General features: G+C 52.9%; 1 protein-coding gene across 1 annotated transcript in view; it reads right to left on the bottom strand.

Moving 5' to 3' along the window:
- LOC111156181 (GDNF family receptor alpha 2) overlaps positions 1 to 25,856 on the bottom strand; it is an 85,742-nt gene that overhangs the window by 5,559 nt on the left and 54,327 nt on the right. The window contains exons 5-7 of the mRNA XM_022516902.1: positions 7,608 to 7,717; positions 6,929 to 7,069; positions 4,894 to 5,066 (exon numbers count right to left, since the gene is read on the bottom strand). Of these exons, the coding sequence (XP_022372610.1) occupies positions 4,894 to 5,066; positions 6,929 to 7,069; positions 7,608 to 7,717 (424 nt within the window). The remainder of the gene's footprint in view (positions 1 to 4,893; positions 5,067 to 6,928; positions 7,070 to 7,607; positions 7,718 to 25,856) is intronic.

Raw genomic sequence — 25,856 nt, 5'->3', positions numbered from 1 at the left:
CCCATCCTTCCCATCTAAGTACCTGGTGTTCTCCCCCAAACCGGGGCCCACGGTTCCTCCGGACCAGGAGGCAAGCAAACATTTTCTGCAAAGGTTCATGAGTATTTTAGGCAGCTCTGCCCATAGCACATGGAAAAATAATGGGGTGCGGCTGTGTGCCAATAAAGCTTGATTTATCCAACAGGTAACAGGCCAGATTCCCTACTGGCCCCATCCTGTGCTATGCGGACCGCGTGCCCTTGCTCCCACATGCCCCTCCGCCTGAACGCCCTCACCCACTCCACCCCAACTCCAATCCAACACACTCAGCCCTCCCTGCTCTTCCAGGCCTAGCAGCGGGGTGAACTCAGCCCGTGAGTCCTCTGCTTCCACTCCCAGTCCAGAGCAGCCCTCCCTCCTCTGGATCCCACGTCCCTTCATCAGCCTTCCTGGTGTGCCAATGGCCTCCTCCCCCAATTATCTGAGCAGGCCTCATACTCATCCTACAGTGTGGAACCAAGGCCCTGGCCCAGTGAGCTGGGCAGCCTCGGAGCCTGGATCAGAGTAACACGCAGTGAGGATCCATGTTGAATAAGTGAATAAAGGTCCTGACGGACAAATAAAAAAATGACTCCAAGGGAGTCAGAGCAAGGGAAGAAAAGCAGGAATGCATTCAAGTCTTTCAAAGCTTGGAAACGAGCTGTATTTGCACATCGGAACTGTCGGACCACGGCCAGACCTCTCAGTCCTCCCACTCTGATGCCCGCGGAGCTGGGCACTGGCTGAGAGGTCCATCCTGACAACATGAGGAAACAAAAGCGTCTATGGGCTGCTGAGGCCCTTGTAAGTGTGCAGTGAGGGGGGCTTGGGTCACCCCCTCCAAATACATTTCTAACGCCCCCACATGTGATGGGAGATACCAAGGGTAAGAGCAAAAACTGGCTGGAAGAGACAAAAAGATCAGAGGAGACTTTGTTGCCAGGGCCCTGCAGCCCCAGGAAAGGTGAGACTCCAGGGGATCTCGTGGGTCCCTGCAAACTGGCCCAGAGAAAACCACAGGGAACACCAAGGACACTAGAAACAAACCGTGAGCAGAGAAAGCCAGAGCCCGTGGCCAATCTCCCCGCCTCCCCCATCCGCACAGCACCACCCTGGTCCAGGCCCCATCACGTGACAGAGAGTCTTCTGGACACTCTTCACAGGTCCTCCACAGAAAGACTGCTTTACCTCCCTACCCTCGTGGCAGGCACACAGACAGCCGCCATGAGGAAGTTAGCTAGACAGAGTGGTCTGCAAGCAAGAAAGCACACAGAGCCTGTTCTAGAATGGAGAGCGGGAAGTTCCACTAAGCCCCACAAACTGGGGACGCTGGCTTCTTTCCCTCAGCCTCTCTGGAGCACCTGCTCAGCACCACGCACTGAGCGCTGGGGTATGCAGGGCAACAGAGAAGGTGAGAGGCAGCCTCTGTCCCTCAGGGACGCGTACCCGGGAGAGGGAGCAGAACACATCATAAGAGGGGCTCAAGGGAAGCGAGGTAGGAGCAGAGTCGGGGGAACACCCCAAAAGGCGAATCAAAGTAGGCATTTCACTGCAAGGGACTGGCAAGTGCACGGGCCGGCATCTTGCTCACCACAGTCCTCAGGCTGACCCCAGGGGACAGGCTGGCTGGGCTTCAGATCAAGGAGGGAACTCGCACAGGGGTGTGTGGAAGCACACATAGAGTCAAGGCCAGAATGGACAGGGAGGAACTATTTTGTGGATCCTGCCATGCTTTCTCCAAGTTCTAGAGCGTTCTAGGCTGGCAGGGCTGCCTGGAATGGGGCCACAGCCAGGAGGGGAAGCATATGAGAATAGGACTCAAAACAGCATCCAGGACACGCAGACACAGGGCCAAGTTGGGGGCCTCCTAGCTCCTGGCTCCTCTGTGGACACCCATGTTTTTGCTCAGTGGCACCCTAACATGGACAAGAGCTCTATGGGCTGTAGACCCCACCCCACACCATGGGAAAGCCCTCTGGGGAGCCGATCTGGAGGCAGAGCCCACACAGTACAGCCGGGGACACTGTCCAGGAGGGGCAGGCGGGGGGCTCTGGACAAGTCACTGTCCTCCCCCAGCTGCCATCCTTTGGGGTTTGAGAAGGAGATCTCAGAAGGCCCTCTGGTCCTTCTGAGGACCAGATCACTTATAACGTCCAATCACTTATGTGGGTCCCCAACTGGCTGCCATCTCTGTCAGTGAAGGGGGTCCCTAAGGCTTCCCCAAGGGCCTGCGCCTGTTGATGGGAAGGAAGATGGAAACAGGTAAAGTGACCTTGCCTCTCCCTCTCCAGGGGGTGTGTACCACACACCCTGGCCTCTGCCTCTGCCGCCCTCACACAGGGACCCCCTTTTGTAGCTATGGGTGGCTGTCATCCTCAAAGCCCCCACAGAGGCCACCATGGAGCCTTTCCAAGCCAGCAGAGCTGAGGGAGAGGGCATGAGCAGGGGAGGGGACAAACCACTCACACCAGCCTCCAACGGGAAGGAGGGCAGGGAGGGGGTTATTCACTCTGCCCTCCCAGCATCTGGCCCACAGCAGTAGGTGCTCACTGAAGACAAGCAGAAACAGGGCCCTCCTCCTTCAGGCTCCATGAGAAGGAACCAGGCGTGATGGTTAGTATCCCCCACCCCACCCTGAGGGTCTGCATCTCTTCCTTTCCTCCTGGAACGCCCATTCTCTGCTGTCCTGCCCACAGTGACTTAGTAACTGGACTGTGAGTGGGCGGTTACAGGGACCAGGCCTGGGGTGCCCCCCCCCACCAGTCAGCTTCCCCTGCCCAGCACCCCCCCACCCCCAACATCCTTAACACCTAACAGGCCTTGAGCTCCTCCATACCCACGGTGAGTCACAGCAAACATCCTGGGAAAGGTCAGCAGCCACCTGCTGAGTCAGCATCTCCCCGTGCAAGCCGGCCCCGAGGGGCTCAGGGAGGCTGACAGTGCCCCGACGGACATGGGCATCACGGGCCAGGGTGGTATCTGATCATATGATGGGGGCCCAGCCCTGACCAGGGATCTGCCCGCCTCCGTTCTAGCATGAAATTGAGCTGGGACTTCTGGGGCAGGCCCCTGAGCCACCGCCAGCAGCCACTAGAGCATGGCTAGTGTAATTAGGAGCTGCCCAAGGGTAAAATGAACCCCTCAGCGCAGATCCAGAGGGGTGACCTCGTGGAGGGCCGCAGGGCATGGAAGGGCCCAGGCTGAGTCCCACACGCGGGTATTTGAAGGTCAGCTGTTACAGCACAGAGGAACCCACCAGGAGGGAAGTGGGTTGGGCTTCCCAACGAGGACAGGCACCCGCACCTGCTCCTGTGGTTCAACGGGTCCCAGGGCACCGGAACACCTCCCCCAGGGCCGCGTCCTGATCAAGTCCTCATCCTGGCACTGGGGGGTTTCCAGCTTTACTGAGGTTATGACTGACCATCAAAAACCATATATATTTAAAGTGTATAACCCGATGACCGTATACACATACTGGGAAAGATACGTATACACATATTGGGAAATAATTACTACAAGCCAATCAACATAACCATCACTTCACATCTTTACCATTTGCCTTCTCTTTCCCTTTTTATCGTGAGGACACTTGAGGTTTGCTCACTTAGCACATTTCAAGTTCACAGTACGACACTGTCAGCTACCGTCCCACATCTATACACCTGTCCTCCAGACCTGCCTCACCAGGCAGGACTGCTCCTTTGTAAGGAAGGGCAACTCAGGACCCAACTCCCCCACTATACCCCACCACCGTCAAGCTCACTGATGTCCTTCCTCTGCCCTGATATTCTGCACGAGGTCCTCTTGTACACTCTGCCCTAGTGGGGTGTGTGTTTGTGTATGTGTGTGTGTGTGAAAGAGAGAGAGAAAGAGAGAGAGAAAGCGTATATGTGTGTATGAGTATGTGGGAGAGAACGTGTATATGCAAGTTAAGTGTCTGAGAATGTGTGTGTGTGTGTGTGTGTGTGTGAGTGTGTGGGTGTGTTGTGTGAGTGTCCGTGAGTATGTATGTGTGTGTGTTGTGTGAGCATAAGTGATATATGTGTGAGTGTGTGTGTTCTGACTGGAACCAACCTCCTAAGCAAAGAATCCACTGCAGCCACTGGCATGAAGGCCTAAGAGCAGTCAGCAGCCGGGAGAACGGCTGAGTGGGGAGCCGTATGACGTGCCCTCATGGTGCCACCTGTGTCCCCTGTTGTGGCACTGACCACAGTCCATGGCCAATGCTCACTGATTTGTTCGACCCCTGATGAGACCATAAGGGCCACAAAACCCAGGACTGTGTCCTTTTCATTCATCAATGCCTCCCTTGCCTCTCCCATTAGTCCTGTACACAACGCATACATAACACATGCTAGGTGGATCGATGGATGGAAATATGGACAAACAAAGGAACACCAAGGGTTCTGGAGTCTGACGTAAGTCTGAAATCTTATTCTACCACTAACCAGCTGTGTGACCTTGGGTGTGCTACCTAACCCTCCTGGGCCATTTCCTGTGTGTAAAACAAGAAGCCCAACACTTCACTGTATGAAAAGGCAATGAAATAGGTAGAGAACGTGCTAGCACAATACCTGGTCAGTAACAGATGGCTTAGAACGGTAACCCTTACACCTCTCTGAACCCCAGGGCATCTAGCACAATCCTCTGATAGGACAGGTGCTTCGTGTTTGTAAGGTGAATGCCCAGGGAATGTATGCACAAAAAACTAGCCCCAACAGTTCCACCCTGCCTCTTGGGTCCCAGTCAAGAGGAAGGAACTCATGAGCCCAGGCCCTGGTCCCTGGTTCACTAACATCTCACCCCCGCCTGTGGTGTTGTGGTGCTTCTCTAGGCCCTCAGCCTGCCCCCCGCTACAGAGCTGTGCCCCCTCACCTGGACAGATGTGCAGGTGGTGATGACGCTGGTCCCCAGGCTGGTGCTGTCACTGAGGTCATCTGGCAAAGAAGGCGCTTTCTCCACCCGAGGGGCCTGTGTGGCCTGGAATGAGGGGTTCTTGGGGGATAGGTTCACATCTGTGCCATTGCCAAAGGCCTGGATGGCATTCCCTGTGGGGGGAGAGAGCAGGTAGACGCAGAGGAATGGGGGCTGCTGCTCACATCCCAATGCTGCCTTCTCTAGAGCAACCCAGAGCCAGGCACAGGCTGTGGCTTGTCTAAACATACCTTGTCCAGAGCTCATTTTCAGACACTACTGACATGTCCCATGTAGAGAAGAAAACAGCAAAAGGAAAACAAGAAACCACAAGAGAAAGAAATGTGGAAGAGGAAGAGAACAGGGGAAATGGATGTGGGGAGCCTGGACGGAGGCAGCAGGCCGGGCCTGGGGCGGCGAGTGCTGGCTTCTCCGGGGCACCACTCCCCTACACCAATCCCCTCATCCCCCAGAAGCCCCCCCCTCCCCGTACAGGTTCTCCTGGCTCCTTTACTACCTCAGATGGTTCTGGGTCCCACTGCTGGCATTCCAGGAGCCCCAGACTCAGTCCTCCTCCCGGGGTGGCCTCCCCCACTCCCACACCATTATCACCAGTGCACTGAGGACTAAATAGTGGGCCCTCTCAGACAAACCTGTCCCCAAGACTTGACCCTCAAACGAAATGCCTACAGACACCTCCACCTCCAAGGCCTATACGCACCTCAAGGTCATCACGTCCACACCCCAACTAGTCATTGCTCCCTCCCGTTGCATCACGGCTTTCTGGCCCCTTTGAGGGGTCAACTCTCCCACCCAGGTCCCCCACTACGCCTCCCTAACTGCCCACTTGCACTAGGGAAGTCCACCTCCTAAATATCCATCCACTCCCTCTCCCCCTCCGCCCCACCACTGTTCCAGTTCAATCATGCCGTCCTCTCTGCGAGCAGCATCTCCGCCCTCTGAGTACACTTGCATTGGGCCCCCTGCCAGAACCACATCCCCACCACCCGCCCCGCACCAAGACCAGGTAGTGGGACTTCTGCGATGTGGGTCTGGAACAATGCTACCTTCTGACACCCCTTCAGTGGCCTGCACCACCACCTCCTGCCACCGGCAGGACCACCAGACCCTAACATCGTCAGGACTGCAAGGCCCTTCTTGAGAAGGACTCCCCCTCCCTGTCCAAGCAACTCCAGGCATCCTCACGTTCTCTAGCAAGACTAAGGGGTCTGCAGGTCCTATAACCACTTCTGCCTAAGGTGGACCAGCATGCCCCTGCCTCATAAGCGGACAGATGCCCACTGTCCCTCAATGGGCCATACTCTGAGAAGTTTCCAGGGTCTGGAGAGCTCCTAAAGAGCCCAGCGCAGAGCTCCACCCTAGCATCATTCACCCCGTCCTGTGATCACAGTGACCCCTTGATGGTGTGCCTCTGTGAGACTGCGAGCTTCTCAATGACAGGCACTGTGACTCATCTCTTTGAATCCCCAGTGCTATAAAGAAAGGGAGGATGGACAGATGGAGGGAAGGAAGAAAGGACAGAGGAAGGGAGGGAGGGGATTTTCAAGTGCATGGAAGGCAAGGCTGTCAGGCTGAGCAGATCCAAGCAGGTGGAACTTATGGCTAACCTCCTTCTCTAGCCTTTTGAATAGCAGTCTGATGACTTGAAAAGTCACCAGTTCTAAAGGGGAGTGGATCCTTAAAGGGACAAGTGACAGATGCTGAGAAGAAACCCGGCTGAAGTTGTCAAGAAAACAGACCAGAAACTTTTGACCTTGACTTGACATAGGTTCAAGGCCTCCAGTGGTAAACTGAGGCTGGCCTACTGACCATTCAGGAGGACGAGTCTCCAAGAACACAAAACCCAAGGTCTCTATAGGTTGCTGGGGAAGCCCCAGCACTGAGCACCCCAGTGGAGAAAGGGGATGGCTAAGGCAGCTGCACACAGGGCCCCTCTGGGATGTCAGGGCCATGGGGAGGGATTGGGAGGACTTACGGAGGCACGGGTTCTCAGTGAAGTCCCTGAGGAACTTCTCACACTCCTCCTCCATGTTCCCACTCCCACGACAACTGCACCAGGGGGACACCACGATGCCTGTGGGGCTGGAGTCCACGTAGTTGGGTGTCATATCAAACCCTGGGCAGGGAGAAAGGGAAGGCAAAGGAGAGAGGAACAGTAAGCCTCCTCTTTGGGACCCAGGCCCCAGACACAACAGAGAGCTGCCTTCTCCAGCAAGCAGAGCAAGCATTCTAGAACCAGGGAGACTAAGGCTCGCATCCTGGGTTTAGATCCCAGGGCCCACATTTATTAGCCAGGTGAACCTTCGCAAGTTACTTGACCTCTTTAAGCCTCAGTTTCCCCATCTGTAGAATGGGGACACCAACCCCTCCCTAGTAAGCCCTGTTGTGAGAATTAAAGTAAGACAATCTGTGTATACCATTCAGTGCAGTACCTGGAATGTCTGAGCCATGCAATAAATGTTACTTTCTCATTTCAAAACCCTTATAAGACCCCCAGGGCCCCCCTGCCCCACACTAAAGGACTGGCCTGGTTTCTCACAGCAGAGAAGCGCAAGCTCAGGCCGTCCACCCTCTGGCCCTGAGCCGGGCCCCCTGCCCATGGGGGACAGGCAGCCAGGAGCCCCCACGAGCCCAGGTGCACGGGGACCGCTTACCAATCATGCCGGCGTAGGAGCCCAGACACGCCTGGTAATTGTCGGCAGGGCAGCTGGTAAGCGTCTGGTAGGAGGCACGACAATTGGCGTGGAAGTCTGCCAGCCGGGACCTGATGTCAGGAGAAGACCCAACAGAGAGAACGGTTTAGTCTGGCTGCCTTCCCACCTTTTCTGCAGAAAAGCAGCTCCTCCCTGCAGGTCCCCAGGGCAGGAGGAAGCTAGGAAGATGGAGAGGATAAACATGGAGGGGGACGCAAACCGCTGGGGGCTTCGGGCTGGGAGCTCCTTGAGGGCAGGACTTCCTGGAGAGCCAGGGACACAGCTGAGGCATGGCAGGCTCCGAATGGATCTTTCAGTCCGAGGAACACAGACAGAACCTGGAGTGAGATTACCAAGAATGTCTGGGACCAAGGCAGGAAAGTGGACTCGCTCTCTGCTTGGCCACACTCCTGGGTGACTTTGTCCTAGGCCTTCAACACATCACTCCTCCTGCCTGCAAAACGCACACAGTCATCCCTGCCTTGCTCCCTCACAGGATCCGTCCGAGGGTCACGGGAGCCAGCCCCCCGGCAGGTGAAAAAAAGAGTTCCCCTAGGGTTGAGACACTCATGGACTTTCTTGACTGGCCTCTTCTTTATTGGGTCAGAGCAAAGCCTCCCTGCTGGCTCTCCTCCTGCTTCTCTGTCCCACAAGGTTAGAATCAGCCCTTCCTTCCCCTGGTGACATAACCCACTGTCACCCTTCCCCTCTGTTGGCACCCGTAATTTACTTCATAACTACCTGGGCACCTCCCTCCTCGATCCTGATCCACCTGAAGGCAGACGCTCTCTGGCCCAGGTGTGTCTCCAGCACCTGATGTGCAAGGTCCCACAGAGCCCAGGACAACCAAGTCTAACCTGTCCCAGCACCCTGGCTCCCATCAGCCTGGGCTGGGGGTGGCCATCCCACCTCCCGTCATCACTTCCTACAGGTGAGTGCCCTTTGCCATGGGTTCCTCCTGTATCGTACCATTTGTGCCTTGTAGCAGCTCTAAACAGGGAGGAATAAGGTCTTGTTCACTCGTATTTTCCCAATGGGCACACAGTAGGACCTCAACAAATACGTGCTCCATGAGAAGGCTATGGTAGCTACAGGAAGGGACAGAACCCAGCCCTTGACGCCCTGCCCCCACTCTTTCCACGCAATACCTCACAAAGCCATCCGAAAGGGTGCCCCAAATTCGGCCACCCTGGTCCTCCACTGGAGCCCTGTCCCATCTGATAAAGGAGTGGGTAGACAGAGACAAGAAGTTGGAGGAACTCCCTCAGAGCAGACAGCCGGATGTGTCCCATCACGGGACACATTCCAGTTTGTCCCGGGGGGGTGTGGTTTGGGGGAGAGAAAGCTCCCCAGAGGAATTCAACCCGGGGATGCTCAGGCGTCCCCAGACCCTGCAGCCCACAGAGGTGTGGGAGACGGAAGACGAGCAACACACTCACTGGCCAGGGCCCCGGGTTCTCGCTTCAGCTGTGCCCCTAACTCACGGGGACTCGGGCAAACCCTTCCTTCTCCGGCACTCAGGCTCCTTAGTTATCCAGTGAATAGAAAGTGATCTTCGTAAAAGACGTTTTCACTGTCTGGGCAGATGAGAAATCACCCAAGGCAGAGGGACGCTGCTGCTATTTGCACAACGTTGTGAAGACCCTTAACGCCAGGAAGCTGCACACTCAAAAATGGATAAAACGGTCCGCTTTATGTAATGTGTAATTTCCCACCATAAAAAAATGACTGACAGAAGGACACTTCCACACTCATCCATTTTTCATTCAATCCTCACCCACACTGAGACCTGAACTCCAAGACAGGACGCGCGACTGCGGTTACTGCCCCACGTTACAGAGTTGGAAGCTGAGGCTCGGAGAAGCTATTGCCTGAGATCACAGCTCCCACACAGAAGTCCTTGACGGGTCCTTGCACAGACAACATCCTGCATCCCAGAGAAAAGGAAATCTGCGGGTGTCCTCCCTCTCGCTCCCACCCAAGAACACACTCTCTATTCCTCACCACCCAGCCCCAAAACAGGGAGAAGCAACGTCTCTAACCAAGGCTTCAGGTTCTGCAGAGTAAGACTTGATCTGGAGCAGCAGGAGCAGCGTGTCCTACTGTGCGCCCTGCGGGTGTGCAAAGGTGCTCTGACCGTGTGAGCGGGGTGACCTCTGCCCACACCCCAGTCTCCCAGAGACCTGGAGGCAGGGGCAGGGACCTTACTGGGTGGAGGGGATCTGGAGGCACACGCTGCGGGCTGAGGCGCATCCTGACTCCCAGCACCCGTGATGGGACCTTACTTGGTCATTCACTGCAGGAGTGAGCTCCCTGCAGGCATGACCGAGGTGAGGGCACAGTGGTTAAGAGTGGGCCCTCAAGCCAACGACAGCTGTCCTTATAAGAAGGCGAAAGGGACACAGACATAGTGAGAACGCATGTGAGGACGGAGGCAGAGACTGGAGGGACGCACCTGCAGGCCCAGGAAGGCAAGAACCACAGGCAACACCAGCAGCGAATAGACCGGCCAGAGCAGATTCTGTCCTTGAGCCTTTCAAGGGGGCAGGGCCCTGCCAGCTCCTCAATTTGAGACTACTGGCCCCCAGAACTGTGAGAGATTAAATTTCTCTTTTAACGCCACCCCCCCCCCGGCCTGTGGGACTTTATAACAGTGGCCCTGAGAAACTCCTACAGCCCCTCTAGGGACATCACTGCTCACTTTGGCCAAGTGCCTCCCTCCAGAAGGAGCCAAGGGCACATAGCCAGTCCCAATGCTAAGGAGCTCTGCCAGGGGGGTGGGGAAAAAAAATAAAGCCAGGATGGAGCCCCTGCATGATGTGAGCAAGAAAGCTAGATAACAAGCACAGCCCTAGTTTCCATCTCCTCCCTACCAAAGAGGCATGCGTGTCAACTCTCAGCCCAAATACAGGAGTGCATTCCTATGCCACTTGTTCACGCTAAGCCTGACTCCGTCTCAGTGCCTCCCCAAGGCCCCCCAGCAGCCCTTCCCCAGGGGGAACATACATTCCCAGAGTGGCAGACTTCACCAATTTCTTCATCCTTCTGCTAAACACACTGAGCCCCTGCCATGTGGCTGACAGGCTACGGATGGGAAGGGTCTCCGGGTCAGTGCAACGTCAGAAAGGAAATCCCAGTTCCTGGAGTCAGGACAGAATGGCCACCAGGCCAGGACCCAGGACTTGATGAGAGGCATACTGCCCACCCCAGGAGACCTAAGGGGAGTCTCCCAGGCAGCTCCACTCCACATGGGCACACATGGCCTCCTTCCCTTCTGCAAGGTGAGTTTTCCACTCACCGGCACCGGGAAGCTTGAGGATCTTGCCTGACCCCACCATCCACAAAGCCTCTCAGAATGTCACGAGGCCCCAGAGGCTGAAGAAGGTACCAAGCATGAGAAAGGAGAATGTGACTTGTCTACGAAGAGAGACAAGGCCACTGACAAGAGACGAAAGAAAGGAAAGTCAGGAACTGGAAGATAAAGGAGCCCCAAGTGGGTGGGGAAAAGACAGATCCAGCTGCCAGGAGAGGAGAGAGTATCTGTCCGTGGCCGTTCTCTCTCACTCAAGGCTGTGTGACCTTGGGCAGCCCTGTCATGTCTCTGAGCACAGTGTCCTCAGTTATCTAATTGGGTGAGCTGTGCCTGCCTATCTCCCTCACAGGGCTACACTGGACAGCTGGGGCACTTAGAGGAGGCATCACATTATCTTCCTTCTCTATCCAGACATCTTGTCCCCAGCACTGTGCCTGTCAAGCACCAGCAAGTGAAAACAGGGAACAGCGTTTCCTGTGTCTGGGAGAAGAAGAAATACCTGTTCAGCCTGCTGAGGTGGGTCTGCCTCCCATAAAAGGCAACCCGGGAGAGATGGCCCCTCCGCCGTCCCTCACCAGGAGTCTCCAGAGTCACCCTGCTGGTCCCAGGTGCAAGACAGCCTCCCTACCCACCACTACATTCCACATCACTCTGAGGACACAGGAAGAGGAACAGAGGCCCCCGAAGCCAGACAACATGCACAAAACTCCTTCACCAGACCCCTTGAAGGCCATGGCCTACTTCCTGTAAGCAGGCTTACGGGCTCTGTTCAGAGCTCATGGAGGAGAGGAGAAAGGCCCAGACCCCACAGCCAGCAGAGGGGCAGATAAAGGGAATGGCCGTGGCTAGGCCTTCTGTTCCCCCATTTCTCCGTTCCCGGTGTCAAAGTGGCCTTGGCAAGAGAGAGGGCCAAATGGGGCCCAATTAGGAGGATGGCATGTCCAAGTCTCCAGAAGGCCTCTGATTGCTCCAACTCTGTCTGCCCCTCAAGGCAGGCTGAAGTCCATGGCAGCGGCTCCCTCTGTCAGCATCAGAGACCAAGGCGTGTCAATTTCCTTCAAGCCGGCAGCACGCGGGCTCCGAGCCCCATGCGAACCAGCCCCATGAACGCTCCCAGCTCAGCCCCGGGAGGTGCGTTCTCCAAGGCAAATGTTATCCTCTTCCTAACACACCGCCAGCCAGCGGGGGCTCCCTGCCCCATCCTCAGGCCTGCCGCTGCGTTTCCCTGCACACACCGTGAGGTGAGCTCTCTGGACTCTGCTCTCTTGGCTAGGAACAGACTTTGTCCTTGGCCCACCCCCATCCCCCGGCAAACTTCTACCTTTAAGAATCCCCATAAGAAGGATGACATAAAAGGAAGCACGAGAGAGGGAGAGACAAAGGAAAGCCCAGAGAGCCAGCAAGAGAACCGATATGAATACCAGCCAAGTCCCTCCCAGCAAGACCAAGTGAAGACGGCCAGTGAGCCGGGGGGCAGCAGGTGGCTCTGTCCGAAAAACACAGACCCTCCGCAGGCCAGTCACAGCAGCAGCTGTAGCCTATTCAATCACCGGCAAGCGGCAGGAGCACGGAGAGACACCTGACCCGCAGCCTGATGAAACAGTTACCAGATTAAACACAGGACGTCCGTTTAATTTGAAGTTCAGGTAAACAATGAATGTTTTAGTGTAAGTCTTTCCCAGGCAGTATCTGGGACATACTAATGTTAAGCCGAACACAACTAATACTAACACTAAGCAGTTTTTCATCATTCATCTGGAATGCAAGGCCTGAATTTTTGTTTGTTAGCTCTGGCAACCCTATTTGACAAGCAGATGTGTTCCCGCAGAGGGAAAAAGAGGCAAGGCCGGATACGCAAAGATCAACCCACACAAGTGGAAATCACCCAGACCGGAGCAGTGGGGTCAACTCCCTACAGGGGACTGGTTCTCAGAGTGTGGTCTGCCGAACAACAGCATCAGCATCCACTGGGAACTTGATAGAAATGTAGATTCTCCAGGCGCAGCCCAGACATACAGCCACCTGTGCTTGCACCAGCCCTGCTGGTGAATCTAGGGCAAGCTGACGTTTGGGGATGTGGCCGTCGGCACAGGCTGCAAAGCGGGCCCCTTCAGATCTCACTCCCTGTCTCAGCTGTAAATATCCCCACCTTCAGGGCGCCTGTGTGGCTCTGTTGGTGAATTGCCTGCCTTCCGCTCAGGTCACGATCCCAGAGTCCCGGGATCGAGCCCCACATGGAAATCCCTGCTCAATGGGGAGTCTGCCTCTCCCTCTTCCCCTCACCCCATTTTCCTACTCGCTCTCATTCTCTCAAATTTAAAAAAAAAAAAAAAATCTTAAAAAAATCTTTAAAAAAATAAGTAAGCAAGTAAATAAAAAAATAAATATCCCCACTTTGTGACCTAGTCAGGGAAGAAAGTAACACTTCAGGCCATGACCTGAGAAGGCTCTTGGTGACGAGGCAAAGATGCTTGTGTTCACACACACACACACACACACACACGTACATCAATCCCTACACAGACATACACTTACACTTGGATATACTCTTCTCCCTACACAGACATACACTTACACTTGGATATACTCTTCTACTTTGCTCTTAGCCAAGAAAAAGTACAGACACCTGTAGCACCCTTGATCCAAAGTATAACTACCTTCCCAAACACATATGGTTTCTCAAACCTATCTACCCTAACATAATAAAAGGTGAATCACTCCACAGAATCCCAAAGCATTCCAATGCTGGCCAGTACATGGCTTTTTGGTCTGAAGTGCTTGTCAGCTGCCCAAAGTTCCCATTTATCAGATTATACCTGTTATGCTGTTGCCATGGGAACCAGTGGGTTTCTGTTGGCCTTCTATAGAAGTGGAGAAGGAGAAAAGGAAGCTAATATTTATTGAGAACCTATTACGTGCCAGACACTGTTCCCTCAATTAATTTTCGAAACAATCCCGCAGAGTAGACGTATTCCCCAGCAAGGCCACGGCAGCTCTGACACATAGGCCACACAGCTATATGCCCGCCAGCCTGCACACCAAGACCAGGCACCTGCTAACAAGGACACAGTCTTTCCTCTGGCTCTGCTGTCACGAGCCACCACTGTGGATGATGATTCCAGAGGCAGCCACCAGCCCTGCCTCATGCAAACGAACAGGGCACTTGAATATTTCATGGAGGGGAAAAGGGGCTCCCAAGAAGTGCAAATTACTCATGATAGGCCTCATAGACAATTTATGGGAATGCAGAGAAAATGACTTTAATAGACCCAAGTGCCTCTGGAATGGCTTTCTGAGGTCCCCTCCAGCAGTGCAGGGCTTGCCTAAGTGGGTTCAATGTTATGCGACACTGAGAAAGGGGAAAATGGATTTCACCCACGTGGCTGCTTTCTGACACCTCCGGGGCTCACCGTGGACAACCTGATCCTCCGTCCTTCCCAGGACACTGCCACCACTGATTTCATGAACTCTAGTCCCAACCTGGCTTCCTTCCCTTCTGTTTATTCTTCGAGTGTGCAGTGAATATTTATCTATCTGCCCAGAATAACAGCTCCCCTGGGGGTGGACTGAGGGAAGGGACTTCTTCCTCCAGCCGGGCAGTTCTAGTAAAAACTGTCAACCATGGCACTCTATCATCCTGGGCCAAAGGTGGACACGTGACCCAGGCTGTCCCCGGCCACCCTGACTAGTGGTTTAGGGATGAAGAGGTAACACAAACGAGGCTCAACAGGGTCCTTCCCTGAGGTTTTCCTAATGGAGCCAGCAAGGAAGGACATTCTTTTCTCTCCGGTTATGAGACACCATAGATGTGAGCCCAGAAAAATCGGGCCCACAGTTCTAGCCTCACGGTCACAATAAGAATAAACATCCAGCTAACCTGCAGAGAGAAGCAGAAACAAGAGACAAGGAGAGATGGAGACAGGCCTCTTTGTAGCTGAGTGCTGGCATACACTCCCACCCTTTCTATATTTCACAGGAAGCCAGTAAATTCCTTTGTAATTTTCTTAAGCTAGTTGGGGCTCTGTCTCTCACAACAGAAATATTCTTGACTAATGTTTAGCTTTATTCTCTGGTTTTATATGCTCTTCTCTGTCCAAGTTAAAAGCAACCAAAAAGGCATACACTGAAAAGGACAGAGAGAGATCAAAAACCAAACCCACAAAGGGTCTGGCTAACCCATGTGAAAGGCCCAGGCTTGCAGGAGCGCCTTAGCAAGAGCTTTGGAAAACAGATGCTAACAAAATTCATGAAGGAAAATGGACCTGGCCTTGGATCCTTTCCCCAGCTTCACTAGAGGGGAATGGCTCAGACGGATCAGCCACAAAAAGCCGCATTTCTATTAAAAATGACAAGGATGTAGATTGTGCCAACATATGAAAATTCAAACATGAAATCACGTGAAGGGATTAAAAATCAGGAGACAATACTGTCTGCTCACCCTGGTTGCAAAAACAGGGGGAAAATGGTAAATATACAAACTAATGGGATCCAGAAGCAAATTCCAAAGATGCTAATAGAAGACACTGTTCCTTACGTTCTCTTTTAAAAAGTTGCTTTAAGATTGTAATTATTTCTTCAAGTTTAATTGAATGAGGGCTCAGGAATCCTGAGTTATTATAAACAATGATGTTTCTAAGCCTTCATTTAGAGAAAGTATTACTGGTTCCAGGAGCATTAGCAAATTTAACTGACCCTCTGTCCCAAGACAAAGAGGCTGACAGAGAAAACCTACCACCCCAGAGAACCAGCTCCTCACTCCGGGGCATCTCCAACACTAGGAGCTTACGGGTCTGAGACAGAAGCTGGTGCCAGGCTGGGAAATGCAGACCAGGCCCTTCTGGACATGAACATGACCCCAGTGCAGGTTGCCACAAGTGGAAATGTTGGCTCTCCCCACCACAGGAGGTCCTGAATTCTACAAGAGCCCTCGCCCCTCTCCACCCCAGCCAGAAGCACACTCGGCCTTAAGGTCCAACTTCTGACATCTCGCCTACCAACTGGGTTTGAGGCTTGGCTTTAGCTACTCACTAGCTGTGTAACCTTGAGTAGGTCATTAAACCTCCATCTCTTCACTGGAAAATTGGGGTAATGATAGTATTTACCTCATATGGCCATGGCAAAGATTGAACGAGATGTCCAGCGAGCAAATGCACGTAAGGACATGGATGGTGCCTGGCACGTAGCTTGCTGCCGCCGCTGTTGAAATCAAAAGACCCACGATCCACTCCCAAGCGTGTGACACGGTGCGGCAGACAGGAGCCCTCTCCCTTCAGGCCCAGGCACGTAACATCTCTGATCTATTCACAAGCACCCCCCCGTATTTGTACAGTGCCACACGAAGTACTTCTACTAACATCCCCACATTTTACCCTGACAACAATTCTCTGAAGCTGGCATTATTACCTCCGCTTCACAGATAAGGAAACAAAGACCTAGAGAGGTTAATTAACTCAGTTACTATCGCAGCAGCAAGGCCGGAAGACTGAGCTTCAAATCTTAGCTCCAAAGCCAATAGGTTTTCCCTTCCATCATGCGGCCCACCCCATCACCCTCCATCTTTTTCCCAACCCACCACCCCCTCCCCTTCTCCTAGCCTTCTGAAGCCACAGAACTCAGGGGGTTTTTTCTCTCTGGCGTCACCCAAGGAAATCAGTGGCATGCCACCTTGCTCCTTGGCCCCCCTTGCCATCCAGCCTGGAGATCCCACAGCACCCTCTTCTCCCCTCCAGGTGAACCCTGAGAGTATCCATAAGAAATGGCCTCGTGAGTGCTGTAGTTGGAGCCGCTGTACCACCAACTGACCAGAAGCAATCAGCTAGACCCAGGCCACCAACAAGAGACAGCGATGACAACCACAATGGCCAACCCAAGCCTGCTTTGGGAGAGGATTGGGAGGGTCTGGATGGGTCTCCCACCTAGGGTCCAGAGATGGAAGCCAAGACCATATCCATCTTCCCAAGACCACCACTGGATATACTCCTTCATGTCCTCTGAAAACACAAGAAGATGGCCAGATATCCTTTTCTCCATTTTTCCCTCAATCCCTTCACCTAAGTTCCAAACCTATTATTACCCAGTAAGAAGAGAAAAGAATTAAACATATGCATCATTTGATTTTAATTGAAGGACTGTTCTATTTCATTGAACCGCTAAGTAAGCTGAACAAGAGATTGTGTTTACATAAGCAAAGCCCGAGTCACTATAGACTTGCTGTCACATTAAGTCAATACTTATGAAGGCTCTCTATTTAATTATTCAGTGAGGATTGACTTATTATTGTGTTAAGAGTGTGGTTAGCCTTGAGCTAGGTAGCCAGCCAGCGGAAAGATTTCTTTCAACTTTCTCTGAATGCTGATATGGTTCTTGTTGGTAGTATGAGGTTAGGTTTCCTCCCTCTCTTTCTCCCCACCACAATCCTCCTCCCTCTTGCTCCAGAGCAAAAAGCTCCAGATCCACCACCCTCCAGTTGGCAGTAGCAGGTGATCCTGCAGGGCCAGGCACCAGGCAAGGTCCCAGGTCTCAATGGCCAGCCATTCACATGGTCTTCCTAGGGTCAGGAAGACCTAACATTCCTAACCTTCTAGGAATTAGTCCTGAGACGCTGACCCCCAAAGTCCCATTAGCTTACTTCCTCTGCTCTTGGTTCTAGCAGTTCCAACATTTTCTTCCCCTTCCTGATGATGAGGACCTCCTACTCAAAGACCTAGATCCCTCCCTGGCTTTGTTATTCTCAGCACTTCCCTCCCCCCAACCTCCACAGAATGTGTTCCTCGGCCTTTGCAATCCATCCAAACCTTATTATTCCATGGCATATTGTTACAGAGATTCAGATAGATTCTTACATCAAATAACATTTCCTGAAACATAACATACAAGAAAAATCAGAGGCAGATGCTTAGCCTAAACTTCAGAGCAATGGAAGAGACAGAACAGCATCTAAGAGCAAAATCACCTTCAAACCCCAACTCTGCAAATTACAAGGGGTACGATCTTGGCTAAGTACTCACCCCTCTGTGAGCACCCTAATGCATAAAAAAGGTCTGGTAGTTTCTGAGAAGGTAATCTAGATTCCCATATTACACCTAGGATTGCGCCAGGTATGCTAGCATGCTAGGCTTTTATGAAGGGTTCATTGTGACCTTGTGGCCCCACTGATGCCCAGGCTTCTTCAGCCCATCATGTACCATCTTGATCGCCACCCATAATCTGGACTCCACTAACATCTACCAACTCACCCCTCCTTACACTCCTCCTCTCTCCCACCCCAGACCTTGCAGCAATACCGAAGAGCACACATTCCCCAACCACGTTGCTTTACAGACCCTTATCCTATGGAGCTGCTTCCACCAGGAACACCATCCCCCAACCATGTCCTCCCTAAACTTCTCCCAGTTCACCCTTCTAAACCCAGTTCAGGTGCCAGCCCTTCCAGAACGCTTTCTGTGAATGTTCTGCTTCAACTCTGAACACGTTTCACAAACTCCAATTACTGAGCTTGTGCCGCCAAGCATACCATAATTTATACTTTTCATATCTGTTTCTCCCATTAAAGTAGGAGTTCTTTCAGAACAGAAACAGTCTTATTCATGTTTGAATCTTCAATGTCCAGAGTAATACCTGACATCAAATAGGGACTCAACAGCCACTGGATGGAAGGAGGAAGGGAAGGAGGGAGGAAAAAATGGATGGATGGATGGATGGATGGATGGATGGATGGATGGATGGATTGATGGTTAGGTGGGTGGGTGGAGGACTGGGTGGGTGGGTGGATAGATAAGAGAGTAGGTAGGTAGATGGATAGATGGATGGTTAGGTAGACAGATGGATGGTTAGATGGGTGAGTGGATGAATGGGTGGGTGAGTGGATGAATGAATGCGAACTATTCTGGAAGCCTGGAAGACTTCCCTCAAAGCAGGAGGAGAGCCAAGAACTCTCTTAATACCTCCTCTTGAAAAATAAAATTACTCCAGATTTCTAGCTGACAGCACGGCAAAATGCATCAACATTGCATTAACTTAGGAAACAAGAAAGATAGCCCTTTAGTGGGTCTGTCTTCCTCCTCCTCCAATCCTGGTGGTTGTTAGGAATTTGGAGAAGTATCTTCACTATCTCTGGTAATAGCCATCTGCTGAAAGAGGCCCCAGTGGCCTGCAAGAATTAACACACATCCTTAAGCACCATTTTAACATGAAGAAGTGTCTTGGGGCCCTAGAGAGAACAACACAATGGGTCCCTGTGGAGCAAGGCTGGGCAAACTGTCCATTCTCAAACAAGCAGAAGGGCAAAAGGAATCCGTGATGGGGTCGAGTTTTAGGGTCAAAATGCCGCTGCTCACACACCATAAACTCTAGAACTATCACTGCCTCTCTGAGTACCTAAGCAGCTCCGTGATACCTACACAGAAGAGTGGTTGGAATGAAACCACATATGCAAAAGTGCTTTGCAAATCAGAATTCACTCTATATATGTATACACTTATTTTTTTCCTTAGGCATAATAATAAAAGAACAAGGCAGGACTAAAGCACCCAAATTCTCTTCTTCAGCTGACTCAAAAAGACCAGGTCCCAGTCAAGGCAGACAGCCAGACCCATGGACAGGAGAGGGCTGGGGTGGCAATGTAGGTAAGAAGCCAGCATACCCCAGTCTGTACCCACCAGGAAGCAGGAAGGACCCCGTGTGCTTGGGGTCTGCTCTTCTAGAATGCTGGGAGATCGCAGCCTCGGAGCCACAGAGCCTGAAGGGAGCCCTCAGCCCCTTCCCTGCTGCCCTCCATCCCAGGCCTTCTAGAGCAGACTGCATAGGCAAATATTCTTCCAATCAGGCAAATATCTGGCCAGCTATGTCACCACTAAGAGTCTTTCTCATTATATAGACTAATGAGAACACTATGCTTCTCGGGAGCAATTTATCAAGGCAACATCCATTATAAATGACGTTTTTCCTGAACTAACAAAGAATGTGAGGCTGGGGAAACTGGTTAAAAGGAAATGTTTAGCTGATTCCAGAAATCATTCGGAAATTAACGACCTACCCTCTTGCTGGTCAGTGTTCCCTCTGCTCCAGCTCCCACTCGGATCCCCTGCCCCGGCCACCCACGTGCGCCCAGACCACCTGAGCCCAAAGGCTGGGGAAGGGGAGTGATGCTGGCTCCCAGGAACACCCTGCCTTAGGAGGGGCGCACGGTCTTGAGCAGCAAGCGTCACTGAAGCATGGAAGACCAGATTATTTGTGGTCCCAACTTGCTGAGGCAAGATGAAAAATACAGCAAACTGCAGTTGCTGAACTCAGCTCTTTTTCTTTTTCTCTCTCCTTTCTCCTTCGCTGAGGTTAGTGTTTTACAAAAAGGGCTTTAAAAAAATAAAATCTATAAACGAGGGGGTTCCAACCTGTCAGCTTAAGGTCAAGCACACAGACTGCGGCATCCAGGGAAGAGAGAAGATGGGCTGTTCGGTTCACCAGCAAGCGGGACGCTTACCAACACAATCCCCATGGGCACGCCCACGGGGGTGCCCCACCACCCGGACAGACACATGCCCCACACCCCCACACACAGGTCCTTCCCCTACACCCTGACTTGCGTGGGTCCTCCCTGTTGCTACCCTCCAATGCCAAAGCAAGTGACAATTTCGTTCCCCTCTGATGTCAGAGGGCCAGGAGCCATGCCCCCTGCTGACCACAGGGAGCTGCGGTCTTTCAAAGGGTCAGTGCCTGTCAGAGCCTCCCAAGGGAAGTGGGCAGGATGGAGATCAGAGGGACATGGCAAACCACTCAGAGAAGCAGATGGCCACTGGGTCCCACTGGGCTAGTCACTAGCCCCCCAAAAACCTCTACTGTAAGTCAATGAAACATCAAGACCCTCAAGTTTCTGAGAATTTGAACCAAAGTACCTGGCCTCATCTGAGAAGGAGATAAAGGGGGCAGGTAGACATGCATACTTGGTGAGGAAAAAGATGGTGATTCCTATGTGAAGATATAATGCCAGGTGAGGAGTAAGAAGACCCCTGTGAGCTCGTCAAGCATTTGAATGAATTTATCTTAGAATAAGCAGACTCTGGGGCCAAGTCAAGTTCCTCACTACTTCTACTAAGGCTCTCACACATACCCTGCCCGGCTCTGCCAGGGCTTCGAAGGTTCAAAGGATGCAGGACAAGACACGGGAGTACAAAATACCAAGGAAAGAAAAGCCTGAGTCAAAAATGAGACCCAAGTAAGAGCAGCCCCAGGAACAAAGGGAAGGCCATCACAGCCAATGGTGGGATGTGGAGTAGGAAAGGGATCCAGCAGTGAGTGGGAATGAGTGGATTCCTGAGGCAGTCTCTAGGGTGATGTCCCAGAGTCTGGATGCAACAGAGGGCTTTCCAGAGCACCCGTGCTCCAGCCCAAGCAGAAGGAAGTGCCTGAGGGGTCTGCTACAGACTGAATGTTTGTGTCATCACAAAATATGTATGTTGAAACTTAATCCCCAGTATGATAGCACTAGGAAGGTGGGGCACAGTGGGTGAGAAATCACAGACCACCACCCCAGGAAACAAGAGGGCCCAGGGGCAGTCAGTTTCCGCTCAAAGAGAGCCACAAGAGAACTACAGCACAGGGATAGAAGCCGATCAGGCTGATACATCTGACCCCAGGTCCCAAGAAGCAGTCCTCCAGCTTCCTGCCCAGGAAAGTAGCCCAACCCAGCAGGAGAGCCTGATGGGGTCCACCCACAGATGGTCTTCCAGGGGCATGGTGTTTCATGGTGCTCTTCCTTGCTGTCCCTTGGCCTTCTGGACATCCTTATGGGAAACCTGTTTCTCATCTAAGTATTGCTGGTGATGTGGGTGTTCAGATAAAGAAGAAGTAGAATCTACCACTGCACTGGAATGGGGCGTGATGAGTTTTGATATATATGAATCCATGGGAATGGGGAAGGTAGACCAGTTGTACAGCTGACAAAGAGCTACTCTTTGAATACGCAGTTGATATGTTCCTCTGTAATAGTGGGTCTGCAGCTACTGGGTAGATAAGGCTACAGAAGAAGTAGATACCCAGGCCTTCTCAAACCAGGAGGTAAACTGGGAATGGCAATTTGAGATCAGGTGGCTCATGATCTGTAGGCCAAGGGTCTGCAAAGGGTGAAAGCTGCTCTTTTAATGAAGATGTCCAGGACCCCCAAACAATGGTAAGTTGACATGCACAGAACTGAATATAAATGAAATTAAAAAATAATCATACCTTGGAAGGCATTCAGGAGTTCATAGGATGCACCAGACTCCTTAGCCTCCTGACCCACCTCTAGGCTCAAATATAGGTAGCATTTCTAATGCCATCACACAGAGTGTCACTTCTGGTAGAGGTCCCCATGGGACATATCCAACATCTTGACAAGACTGCGACAGAGCCGCGGCCCACGCGTAATGTCTGGACGCCAGCCTTCCCACTCACCTCCCTACAGCAGACCTTCTCAAAACCCATCCCTTTTGACCCTTCCTGCTCTGAAAGGGAGCAGAGGGGTGCAGCAATAGGCACAAGAGAGAATGAGATGCCACCCCAGCTTCCATCTTCAGAGCAGAGAGCCAGCCAGCCGGGAGAAGTTGAAGAGTCAGGGGTGAATACCAGTTAAGTACATCCCAAAGGAGATTTCTGAGTTTCTCCCAAAATTGAGGCCTCAGAGCTGGGCCCCTGGAATCCAGTTCCTGACAAGGAGCTAGACTGGCAGCCTCCCTGCTCCTCCTCCATGGATACAGGCTGCTGTCACAGCGACAGGGGCCTGAAGAGGCTGAGAGGCTTTCAGGCCAAGGGCCAGAGCAGAAGTCCACTTCATGGAAGCCCAGCACCCAGCCCAAGGAGAGGGAGAGCTACAAGAGAGCTGAGCCAGCCCAGGCACTCAGGATCGGAAACCTAGACCTTGAGAACCTACGTTTTTATGCTGTTTCTGTTTTTTACAATTACTCCCTCTCAGTCTTGCCTTTGCATGTACTGAGGCCTACCAAACTCAGACTAAATAGCAAGAGCTAACAATCTGGAATGCTTACTACGTGTCCGCTAAGCACCCCTGAAAGCATTACCTTGTTTACCCCTCACAACACCCTGAGACAGGGACCTCGAAACTCCCCACTTTCCAGAGAAGGAAATCCAGCCTTGGAGACAGGAAATGACTGGAGGCATGGCTGGGAAGTGCTGGGGCTGGGATACAAACCCAGGCAAACCCAAGGCTGCTGATCCTTTCAGGGTTTGGTGGGCTGCTCCCCTATGGGATGGACCTTACCCTCGGGGGTTGGCTATGATAGTGGTGGTGGTATCCAAGAAGGAAGCCCCAGGGCAGGGAGCAGGTCACAAGGGCGGAGACAATGCCACCTGAGCTTAAACACACCCCACCTGCTTTCCACCCATCCCCCACCAAGTCACACCTCAGCTCCACCCAGAGGGCCCTGGACTTCACTGCCAGGAAGAAGGTACACCCCCCATAGGCCTACTGCAGACCTGCTCTTGGTCTCTGTCCTTGAAATCATGGCCTTTCTCCAGCTCCCCTCTCTGCCTAGGAAGTCACAGTAACACCTCACCCTGAAACAGACCCAACCTGTGCTCTCCCAGCCAAGCATCCTGGCACCCACCATCTCAATCCCACTCCCTCTCCTCAGAAAGCCCCCCTCAGGATTTCCCAGCACTTCCTGAACAGCACCTGCCCATCTGAGGCCCCTCCTACCTGCCTCTCATGGACTACGAACTGTCATGACCTTTGCCAGGGCCCCCAGCCCCCTGGGGGGGGTCACAGTGACAGCAGGAAGATGGCCTTTCCCTGGCTAATGACCACCCCCCAGAGAAGTGTGGGAGACCCTGCCCCCATGCATGAGCATCCTAGGGCTGCCCAAATAGATCACCACAAACCGAGTGGCTTATAGTTACAGAAATTAATTCCTTCCCAGTTCTGGAGGCTAGCCATCTGAGGTCAAAGGTCAGCACTACCTTGTGGGCCCTGGTGGCTCCCAGCAGCCCGTGTGTTCCTTGGCTCGCAGCCCCATCTCTCCATCTCTCCAGCCTCTGCCTGTCTCCACTGGCTTCTTCCCAGCATGCACTTATGGTTATGTCACAAGGATGACTTACGTCACAAGGATGCCCTCATCCAGCATGACCTCAGCTAATTACATCTACAACGACCCTATTCAAACAAGCCCACATTCTAGGTTCCCAGTGGATGTGGAATTTGGGAGGGATGTTCTTCCACCCACTGACACTCACCAGTCACCCTCCCCTTACAGCAGGTGCTTGGCTTCCCGCCACCTCCCAGCTCGGTTCAGATGCAGGCTGACCCCAATGTGTGCCCAGCCTGGCTCACACCCCTTCTAGGGCAGCTTTCACTCTCCAGGACATGACTCTGCCGTCCACCCAGGGATGGCCCACTCCCCTGTCCCTGCTGGGGGCCTTCTCTGGGAGCTGCCCTGGCGGGCCAGAACCCCTCCAGGACCAGGTCCCCAGAACACGCCAGGGAAGCAATTCTCACTGTGCTCTCCCCATTCCCTGGGTGCTGCCAGGAAAAGACAACTACAGGCCTTAGCCTCACTTCCTGCAGGTCCTCGAAGTCCAATCCTATGCCCCCTGAAGTCCAGGTACGCCTCAGCACGGCAGTCAGAGAAGCCATTCGGGACACTATTTGGCCACCAACTCGCAGTAATGGGCCAGCCCAGTGTCACCCCTCTTTGAGATAAGCACTAGTCTCCACACTGGGCCTAGCTCAGTCTTGGAGGCTCAGGCCCATCCATCTGTCCCACTCACACCACAGTGTCTCTCTGCACTGACATCCCATTTCCAGTGACCGTCTGGGCTCGCAGCAAACACTTTGATTGTTTTCCAAAGGATGAACAAGCAGAGGTCATTTTCATAGTGAAAATGCCAGCTGGGTATTAAAACAAAAGGTCCTGGATGCTCCATGCAAGTAAACAGCAGCTACATCCAGGCCACTCTCCCGCCCCAACACACTCCATCTGCCGCAGGAAGGGAGCTCTGGAGAACACAGAGAAGGCAAAGACATGGGCTCATGAACGGCCCCTTGCAGGCGGATCCAGGAAGAAGATTCATCAGACCGCACGTCCCAGGACCTTCTCTTGAGCCCCCGTCCAGCACTGACCATGAGCACCGTGTGCCCACGTGCTTCAATTCTTAACCCTCACTGCTGTGAGGACAATGATCCAGGGAGCCAGATGAAATTGGACTTCTGGGCCCCAAACCCAGAATTCTGTTTCCATAGGTTTTAGGAGGGACCCGGGAATCAGCATTTTCACCACAGCTAATAGAAACGGGCCACATCTGGGGAGATAAGGCAAAATAACAGTGAAAACACAGCCCTAGGAGTCTGCCTGCTTCAGGCTTCTGCTCGCCTTATTAGCTGTGTGCTCACGGGCAAGTCACTGAAAATCTCTGCTCTGGGAGTCCTTCCCTGAGCATAGAGAAGTGGTAACGGGCCTGCCTCAAAGGGTCCTTAGAACATGTGAGGTTGGGGGTGAAAATTCCTAACACGGTAGCATGTTGTCTAACACACAAGAGCTCCATCGATGTCACCTGCCTTCGAAGGCCACATCCTGGGCAAGGCTGGCCTCCCTGAAGGGGTGGCAATCCAGCCTCAGTCCCATTTGGCAGCCTTGCTCTCTGGGGTCTGAACAGCAAAGTCGGGCACTAAGGCCTGTGCCTGGGTAGTGGATTCCAAGTGGTGGGCACATGGGGCGGACAAGACCAGAGCAGGATGGGCTCTGGCGGCCCCAGAGAGCATGCTGGGCCCACAAAGCAGGTGACTCAGATGCACTCACTCCCATGTGTATCTATCTTTGCCTCCCCAAGGCTTTATTCAGTGTCCCTGAACATCTCAGCTGATCCCGACTGTGACTGGGGGTACCGGCGGGTGTGGATGCACCACCCACCTC

The sequence above is a fragment of the Enhydra lutris genome, unplaced genomic scaffold, assembly GCF_002288905.1.
Source record: "Enhydra lutris kenyoni isolate GAN:26980312 unplaced genomic scaffold, ASM228890v2 scaffoldscaffold3, whole genome shotgun sequence".
In the NCBI taxonomy this organism is placed as follows: Eukaryota; Metazoa; Chordata; class Mammalia; order Carnivora; family Mustelidae; genus Enhydra; species Enhydra lutris.
Note: the sequence above shows the minus strand (reverse complement) of the source record. Positions and strands in the feature narration are given on the sequence as shown.